Source organism: Protopterus annectens, chromosome 9.part0 (assembly GCF_019279795.1).
Source record: "Protopterus annectens isolate FY-2018-M chromosome 9.part0, PAN1.0, whole genome shotgun sequence".
Lineage (NCBI taxonomy): Eukaryota > Metazoa > Chordata > Ceratodontiformes > Protopteridae > Protopterus > Protopterus annectens.
The window spans coordinates 508,389,137-508,398,769 of record NC_056743.1 but is presented as its reverse complement, the minus strand read 5'-3'; the positions used below and the strand labels follow the sequence as shown (position 1 = coordinate 508,398,769).

The 9,633-nt window shown below is 37.9% G+C and overlaps 1 protein-coding gene across 1 annotated transcript in view; it reads right to left on the bottom strand.

The window, feature by feature from the left end:
- LOC122811308 (aldo-keto reductase family 1 member B1-like) overlaps positions 1–9,633 on the bottom strand; it is a 201,822-nt gene that overhangs the window by 86,219 nt on the left and 105,970 nt on the right. Inside the window, exon 7 of the mRNA XM_044083069.1 lies at positions 295–382. Coding sequence (XP_043939004.1) covers positions 295–382 — 88 coding nt within the window. The remainder of the gene's footprint in view (positions 1–294; positions 383–9,633) is intronic.

Below are 9,633 nucleotides of genomic sequence, written 5' to 3'. Positions count from 1 at the left end.
CTACCGCAGCACCACCACCGCAGAGAAAAAAAAATAAACAGCAGAATACCTTTACAATAACTTATCTGATTAAATCACTGTTGACCTCTTATAACCCTTATTCCTTGCTTTGTCACTTAGATAGGTTCTTACACTCATAAATATATACATTTCTATTTCCCTTTTAAGTTAACATCTACGGATGCTTGACAGGCACACACAAAAAATGTGCAGGGTCCCCCTGCATCCCAGACATAAAATACATGTGTGTGTATGCAGTCAGAGTATCCAGTATGAACACAAGCTTTACGTTACCTGTGCAGCAGTCTTCCCATATTTGTTCGCAATCTCATTTATTACTGGATTTTCTAGAAGACTCACTGGATCCTGATCAGTTCTTTGGCTAACAAAATGAAAAAAAATCTCATTATGGTAAAAAGACATTGTGTCTGCTTGTCTGACTAATAAACAATGTAAGCAATGCACATGATGTTTCAATACTTTGCCAGGGGAATTAGGCAATCAGTTCTCAGGTTTATCGATAAACAAAAACTAATCTATGCATTCAAGTAAGTGAAGACTCCCCACTATTCACAAAGCCTTGAGCGACCCTGTCTGTTTTAATAGCAAGACCAGAAATGACATGAACAGATGTAACCTGTTAAAACTCCACTATTAAAGGTAGTGGAGAAACACTGCAAGAAGTTAACTTAATACAGGGCAGGCTGTTGATATCAGTATGAAAATCCTTGCTACAGCTAATGTGAATATTGACAATGATAGCACATATAACTTAAGCTGGTCCATTTAGCACCTGATAACAGGGAAATGCTAGGGATTTCTTTCTTTCATTCATTCATCCATCCATCCATTCATTCTCTAATTACCTGTCTAATTCAAATCAGGGTCATGGGGGAGCCAAAACCAGCAGTCAATGGGCACAGGACCTAGAAACTCATCCTGCAGTAGGTTTCAGCACATCACAAGACACACACACACACACACACACACACACACACACACACACACACACACACACACACACACATGCACATGCACACACACACACACACACACACACACACACACACACACACACACACACACACACACACACTCGCACACACTGACATGCACATCTATGGACAGTCTCAGAAGATCTTCAGTTCATCATCAGGATGTTTTTTGAAATGCAGGAGAAGGAAACCAAAGCACCTGGTTTGTCAACAGTTTTGTCCTTCAATAATTAAAGTTGTGCTAGAAATGAGACAAGACTACTAGGGTGTAAAAAACTCACCATTTTTGTCAATATAGTAAGTATACCATCTATTCCTTGGCATCTCTAGAAAGCATTTCTTATTTTGGCATGACTACTCAATTACAGTTTAAATGATGTGGTATATTTTTTCTAGGTGTTTTCCCCCCGCTATGTTTGATGAACATGACCTCCCCCCCCACACACATACATTATCCCAGCAAATTCCTCCACCCCTCAGGGATATTTCCCATTGAAATGAAAGCAAACAACAAGGAACCACACAGCAGCACTCATGGCTGTGCTTGTGCCTCCCCCCGCCATCCCAGTAATGAGCATGTTGTTTTGGTCCTATCCTCACCCTTGTTGACTAATGTATGCACCCATATCACCACAAGGTATCTTCCACTCTGTGTATGTTCTCCCATACACGTCCATGAGAGTAACATTGCCAACTTGGGATTGCCGAGGACACATCTCTGGGACCTGCAGCCACTGGTATAGCATGTAAGCCTCTACTTTTATTGGAGCAAGTAGGCCTGAATGGGACTACAGTCTCTCTCTCCCTTCGTCAAGGATGAGCACGTGAGCAAATGCTGATCAACTCCATCCTCCTCTGCATGTCCAGCAGCCAAACCACCTTTCAAACATGAGTTAGCCTGGCAGCAGTCAGCACTTTTATCTTTCGCTGCGACAGAGCTGGGTTTAAATGAATCAGTACTTTGAAGTGATTTGCTTAAATGTTGGCTTACTTGTAATGTATTTGTACAGGCAAGTGACAACAATAACACAGAACAAAATGTGTGTCCATCCAATAGTCATAAATATTATAAATTAAAATGAAAATGATAAATATTATCACTGTTGATGAGATAGGCTCACCTTAACAACAGTCTTTCATATTTTCAGCAGGAATTCTTAAGAGCTGTTAAAAACTGATTCATTTATATCCAGAAAAGCTCATTACTTGTAATCATAATGCATTATTAAAAAGGCAGGTGAAATAAGAACCAGTGGGGTAGAGTAAATAGAAAGAATTTAAAGAGGTGCAATGCCGTCAAGGAGTTGAATAATTATGTAATTATGTTGTCACTGCTCTACCTGTACTATATCTTATTCTCCATTAGTCTTACAATGGTAGCAAAACAGTTTTAATACAACATGGCAATAAATAATTTGTAGCCTGTTTCAAGTTTTCATTCCTCCAGACTGAAGCAAGGTTACTGCTGAATACAGTCAGCTCATATTTTCTGATAAATAGCTTCACATGAATGTGTGATACTTTTCACCAGAAGCATGTTAGGATATGTAGTTGTACATGCAAATATCAATACTTGGAAAAAACAGGTGCAGCATAAGTCATAGTCATGTTTCTTATACTACTCATAAAACTGGGAAATTATTGTGCCTGTATTATCCTCTGTCCATGCAGAGGTATTTCTAATGTACAGATGAACTGTTTTTTCTTACTGTGCTAATCACGCTCCCTTCTCCCTGTCTTGTCTTTCCTTAAAAAAATCTAGTGATTCAGAATTTAGTGGGCACAGACTGCATTACATTCTAAGCAAAAAATAAATAATTTTTTCCACATTTCTAATTTGTTGATTTCTTGAGTGATGTAATTATCTGTACATAGCTGGAACGCTTCCTTCAAGACAGGTTTTTCTTCTCTCTGTTTGAACTTCAGATATGCATATACCTTTGGACTGACTCTTATATGTGTAAATCCAGCCCTCCTGATTACAGATTTATCATGTATCATAAACTGTTGGCAGAATGAGACTATAAATTCAGCTGGTTTCGTGAGTACGGTAAATTTTCTCTACCCACATGCTTAGCACTGAGAAGAGTAAACATAAAAGTGGGATTAAGTCTGTTCCAAGAAGAATTCCTTGTACTCCAAGGTATAACAGTCTCAGGTTAGTATATATAAATAGCAGGGATGTAAGGGTGCACTCCTTCCCCATGTGAGTCACCATTTGTCTTTCATGCATAAACGTGATTTTGTAGGTTTACACTGAGTTTTAATTTTCATGTTGTTTATTATTAGCCACACTTTTCTATTTGCACTTTTTAGTGCCAAACGTTACTGGATCGAGGTTTAGTCATAATGCCGAATGAATTTTGCTGAAGTGTTGCATCTAGCATTGGTCAGTTGTCTCTCCCTTTCCTAATTTTATTTTCCATATTCCAACCTTTATAAATGTCTCAGCTGTTTTGACCTCTAGTACCCATTCTGGGAAACTATTCTACCTGTATATTCCCCTGTCCACGGAGAGGTGTTTCTAATGCACAGGTGAACTGCTAGTCTTACTGCAGTAGGCATGCTCCCTTCACCTGTTCTTCCTTCCCATCCTAATCCCATCACTGCCCTATTACTGTCTTGAGTACCCAAATCATATTTGCCTCTGTTTTTTTCTTTTTTTTCAGGTAGTCAGATCAATTTCCCTAAATTTCTCTTTATACAATGTTCATTTATTTTCCTTGGTACTCTTTGCTTGAATTTATACTAGCAGTGAGACCATTTCATTCTGTAAGGACTTCATCAGTATACACAATACTCAATATGAGGTTTCAAACTGGGCTCAGTAGAGAGGTATCATTTCCCTCCTAAACGTGAATGCTACACCCCTGCTTATGCACCCTAATATTTATTTTGCCTTTAATGCCAGTCTTTCTCACTAAGCCTGATTGCCCATGTTTTCTCTAATAATAGTCTTTCAAGTCCTTCTCTTATAGTTGGCTCTTCAGAATGACCACTACACCTCAACTATGTAGTATTGACCACTGTACGTCAGTTATGTAGTATTGACCACTGCACCTCAATTATGTAGTATTCACCTGATTTCTCTGTTTCTGGGCTCATCTCCTTGGACTTGGAAGGTTTGAATTGGAGCTGCCACGTTAATTGACCATGTCTTACGTCTTTGGTCCTTTGACAGGCTTGCATGCCCATCCGATACTAAACCCACCTTGATGACCTCTGCAAAGACATCCATGCCTTCTGTGAGGTCAGAGATGTGTACTTAACATAGAATTGGTTCCAAGACCAACCCCCAACAGTGTTTGTCAGCTAATTTTCCAACATTATACCTTATTGCCAGTGTCTGCATCTCTGTCTTGCATAACTGTTACATGCCCATTGCAGCCCACTCTGTTATTTTGTGGTGGGGAAAACAATTACTTTTTTGAAGTCCAAATACATCACATCCACAAGGTTGTCCTTGCCCATTTACCTAGTAAGCCAGTTACAGAACTGCACCACGTTAGCTTAATAAGATCTGTATTTTGTGTCCTTAGTGGAATTTGTTAAACATCCTCTTGATTATCCTAGTTGGAAAATTATAAACTGATTATCTCATTAGCATGTATTTGGTGCGGAATGTTACACCTGTAGCAGCTTATACACATCTTTAATTCCAGAGCATTTTCTGGAAAAAAAAAGCTTAAAAAGGAAACAAAGTAAATATGTTGTCAACAATAAATCTATTAAAACTGTACAAATTGAAATGTTATTAGTAAGCAGTGTTGTTTGTAATGATAATAATAAATGTATTCATAGTCTTTCCATTAATACTATAATATATTATAATGCACACAAACACAACATTACATTTTTTGCTAAACTTTCACAAACAATGTGCCATATCTTGGAAATTATATAACCTAGACATGTACTGTTAGAATGTTTTTGTTAACCATACATAATTTTTCATATGACAACAAGAAATTCCTCTATGGGTGCATGTTTATTGAGATGTTTACCAAAAAATGAAAGCATATGATTAATTGTAAAATTAGCAGTATAAATAACACTGCATATTTCTCAATATTTGCAGCTTACAGTACAAATGTGAAATGATGTCTTCTTCAACAACATTCAAAGTTTTACCTGGTGAAATGCAACACTTTGTAAGTCACTTGTTTTTTCAAGTAAGTAATATGGAAATATTATTTATTTTTCATAATTACTAACAAACAACTATATCAGGTATAGTGTGATATAAATAGACACTGACAATGAATTTTCATGTTTTCTACCATGATATATTACGTCATACCCCCAATAAGATGTTGCACTCTCAGTTATGAAAATATGAGCATACATATAAAAATATGAATGATAAGTGATAAAGTGAGATTAATTCCTCTACTGTAGGACATCATAGATTAACAATCTTGGTCTCATTTTGTTAATAACTCCTTGCACTTTTTAATAGTGCCTATTATTAGATGGTGAGTCATTTAGTAAATGAAGCTAGACTCAAAAAAAGTTCTGGATGCCATAAGGAGCTATGGGTGTGAACTGGGAGTATACAAAAAGGTACTATAGGCTTGAATGAGTTATGCTATAAAATACTACTTATTATTCTGGACAATAGGTTAAAGGTGATGATTCCCAACATTATTTCTTCTTTTTCAGTCTGGTTTCATTCAGGCTAAATCCAAACTAAATCCAAATTATTATTTTAGAATGGCCCATGTTAGTCATTTAGAAAATCGGCAATCATATATTTGCTTTTTCTATAGATCATCTATAGATGCCTCATAGACTGTTGACAGACTGGATCACAGTTTCCAGTTTACACTAATGAAGACATGATATTCCTTTCAGTTTTATTAAAAGTATTAATATATTCTGAAAATGTTTTCACATTTCAGTGGATTGACAATACCTCTTACTAGCCTTTCCTTATTTCTTTATGATCTAAACAAGACTGTCTCTTTTCTCTTTATCTTTTTAAGGTGTATGTGAAACCTGTACTTAACCTAATTTTCAATACATAGAGCATAATTTAATTAACATGTAGAATATACCTTTCCAGTTAGTCACAGAATCCACCAGTGTGTAATAACTTGTATTTCTTGTTCTAGAACTAATATTGCGTGTATTATTTCTGCTGTTGCTAAGTTTATCTTCTGTCTGACTGCAAGCAAAATTTAGTCAAATCTCATATTTTCACTTTCAGTGACAATTGTTATTTCTCATTTTAATTTATCAGATCTTTTGCCATTTAAGATTTTTTGACACTAAATATTTTGTAACCATATTTTCTCAAAAATTAAGCTAAAAGACAACCTTATAGCCTGGAATACAAAATTATATAAACATGGGAAAACAACATTTCATTATGCTGTAAGATTGTAGTATACAATATGTATTTTAAGGCTATTTTTTCATAGCATGTTCCCAAATCAGACTATTTCTGTCAACATGGCTGCATTCCATATGAAAAACTAATCCTTTTGAAAAAAATCAGGCAGTCTTAAAATTTCTAACTTTTATGTTTATTGCACAATCATCATAGTTCATAAATAAATGTGTATGTCTTTCCCACTGGAAAAGAGTAGTAATCCATACATGAACTTCTCTGAATAAAAAACATGAATTCCCTTAATATTTTTTCAGACTTACTACCATTTCTATCTAGAGACAATATTGTCAAACTGAAATGACTCTGTCAGTAAAGACTTGATATTAGATTTTCAACAGTTGAGCGATATTACAGTTAGATGATGTTTATAAATTATACAAACCGGTTGTTTAGAATCCCATATGATTTATTACGTAAGCAAATGAGTAGCCACTTTCCCCTTATTAAGATCCTTAAATATTTTTGAACTACTAATTTTGGAAAATGTTTCTGTTTTTCAACCACTGATGAGAACTTTCTACTGTATGATTATGCAGCGTTCCTTAATATTACCAGGTAACTTTACCTCAGGTACACTTCTTAGTTCAGCTGCTTTTAACAATGTTATAGGTTCATAGGTAGGTGCTAGGATATTGGCCCTAGGGCCTATATAAGCCTAACCAAAAAGGTACCCTGGCCTTCGCCACCCAAGAAAATTATTTCCTGTGCCCCTGTCAAGCAGAGGCACATAAGTGATCCCCGGGGTGAATTTCCTATTTCCCATCCAATCATCAAGATTTTTCTTGAAGAGTGCTAATGAGGATCTCTGTTTGACATAGATAGACAGTCTGTTCCAGAGAATAAGTAGTCTCTGGTTCAGGAATCTGTCCCTGCAGCCTGTTCTGTTTATTGCGGTGACAAGGTTTAGGTCCCTAGAGCATGTAGCTCGGAAGGATTGGGATTTCTTTAAGTGGAGCATGTCCAAAAGCTCTGTGTTTGACATAGCTTTGTATGTTAGGCAGAGCTCACCTCTGAGTAGGCGATATGCGACAGAGTAAAGCTGGAGTTTTTTGAGATGGTCTGTGTAGGGCATCTGTTTGAGGCCATTAATCCTCTTTGTGAGGTATTCCTGTGGCCTTTCCAGTTGTTGTAGATGTCTTGTGAGGTACATACTAAAAGGGGCATTGTACTCTATAATGTGTCTAATGAGTGATGAGTAGAGGGGAACAATGACCTCTTTTTTTCTGAATGAGAAACCTTTTGTGATAAGGTGTGCCACATAGAAGGATTTCCTGACCACTGTGGCAATGTGATTATCAAAGGAGAGACTAGTGTCCACCTGTGTCCCAAGGTCTCTTATCACACTTTCAGTGTTAAGTAGACTACCGCCTATGTGGTAGTTCATGGGTACAAATTTTTTACCAAAGGGGATGACAATGCACTTTTTGGCATGGAACTTGAGGCCATGAATTTGACACCAGGCATCTGTCTCATTGAGGCCCTTTTGTAGGATGTCAACATTGTTAGGAGTTTCGATTATGGCTCCTAGTTTGCAGTCATCTGCGAACTTAGTTAGCCAAAGACCTTCTGTGTTAGCCTGTACTTCAGAGAAGCAGATACCAAACAGGAGAGGACCCAGGACTGAACCCTGTGGTACTCCACTTGTCACTGATCTGAAGTCGGATTTGGAGTCTGCTACTTTCACAGTGTGGGTTCTGTTAGTAAGCCAGTTGGGAACCCATCTTGTGACATAGGGATTTATATCTAGTTTAGTGAGTTTATTTATAATTCCAGAGTGGGGGATGATGTTGAAAGCATTGGCAAGATCTAGATAGGCTGTGTGAACCACTTTACCCTCAGCTATGGCTTTAGTGACTGCTTCAAGAAAGTCTATCAGGTTTAAGAGACATGATCTGCCTTTTACAAACCCGAACTGTGTGGTGTCCAGAGTTTGGAGATTACCAATGTCTTTGTTTATGAGTTCCATGATGATACATTCCATGGCCTTGCAGACAAGGCTCATCAAGCTAATGGGGTGGTAGTTCCCAGGGTCTGTTGTGGCTCCCCCTTTGTGGAGTGGAATAACTGCCACAGTGCACCATTCAATGGGCACAAAGCCTGAGGTGAGGCTATAATTGAACATGGTACTTAGGTTCATTCTGTAGTTCATGTAGAATGCAGCCTGAGATGTTGTCAGGTCCCATGGATGCTGTGTTCTTGGCTTTGGAGAGTGAGGTTTTTACCTGTGCAGCCGTGATTACAGGAACTTTGCATTCTTCCTGTATAGAGATGGGCCCTTTGGGGGTGAGAGGGGGGTAAAGTTAGCACTGAACCTATCTGCCAGGATGTTGGCAATATCAGTTAGTTCTGTATATTTAGTGGCATTGTACTGTAACTCAGAGCAGATCTGAGTATTGCCATTGAGATTCTTGACATAGCTATAGAATGCTTTGTTAGAATCAGTGGTGATTTTGTTTTCATAACTAGCTTTGGAGGATTTTATGAGGGATCTCAGCTTCTTACTGAGGCTGACAAGGGAGTTCCTCCAATCATGAGATTTTACTATTTTTTGCAACAGTTTCTTTCTTCTGTTGTAGAGTTTGTTTATGGCAGAAGACCACCAGATTTGCTTCCTTTTTTTGGAGGACAGCATCTTGGTTCTGTTAGGGATAGCACGATCCATGCATGTAAGTGCTTATAAAAGTGTATTTGTGTAGGATTCAGCAGCTGTATCTGTATTGTCTATTTGCATGGGTGTCGTGAAGTTTGCCACTTCTGTCTTAAGAAGCGTGAAGTTGGCTTTGGAGAAATTTTTTTACGGTTGTTTCCTTAATTGGGGGGGGGGGCATGTGGATGTCTAGGGTAATTAGCTTATGGTCAGATCTAACCAACGAGGAATTGACCTCTTGTGTGGAACACCGGTCGCCCATGTTGGTAATGACCAGGTCTAGGATATTGCTGCCCCTGGTGGAGATGTGGATAAGTTGATCCAAGGCATTGGAATTTATGAATTCCAGAAAACATTGAACAAAAGAGTTGGTACATGAGTAGTTTTCCCAGTTAATGGTGGGGTAGTTGAAATCACCCACTATTAGGGTGTTGGGTTGTACCCTAATATTTTCCAGTGTATCAAGAAAAGAGGAGTGGGAATCCTGGGGCATGGTGGGGGGTTTGTAGCAAGCTACAATTTGGATTGCGGTCTTGCCCAGAGTTAGTTGCACTTGGATAATCTCAAATGCTTTATGCTGAGCAACTAGCTTGGAG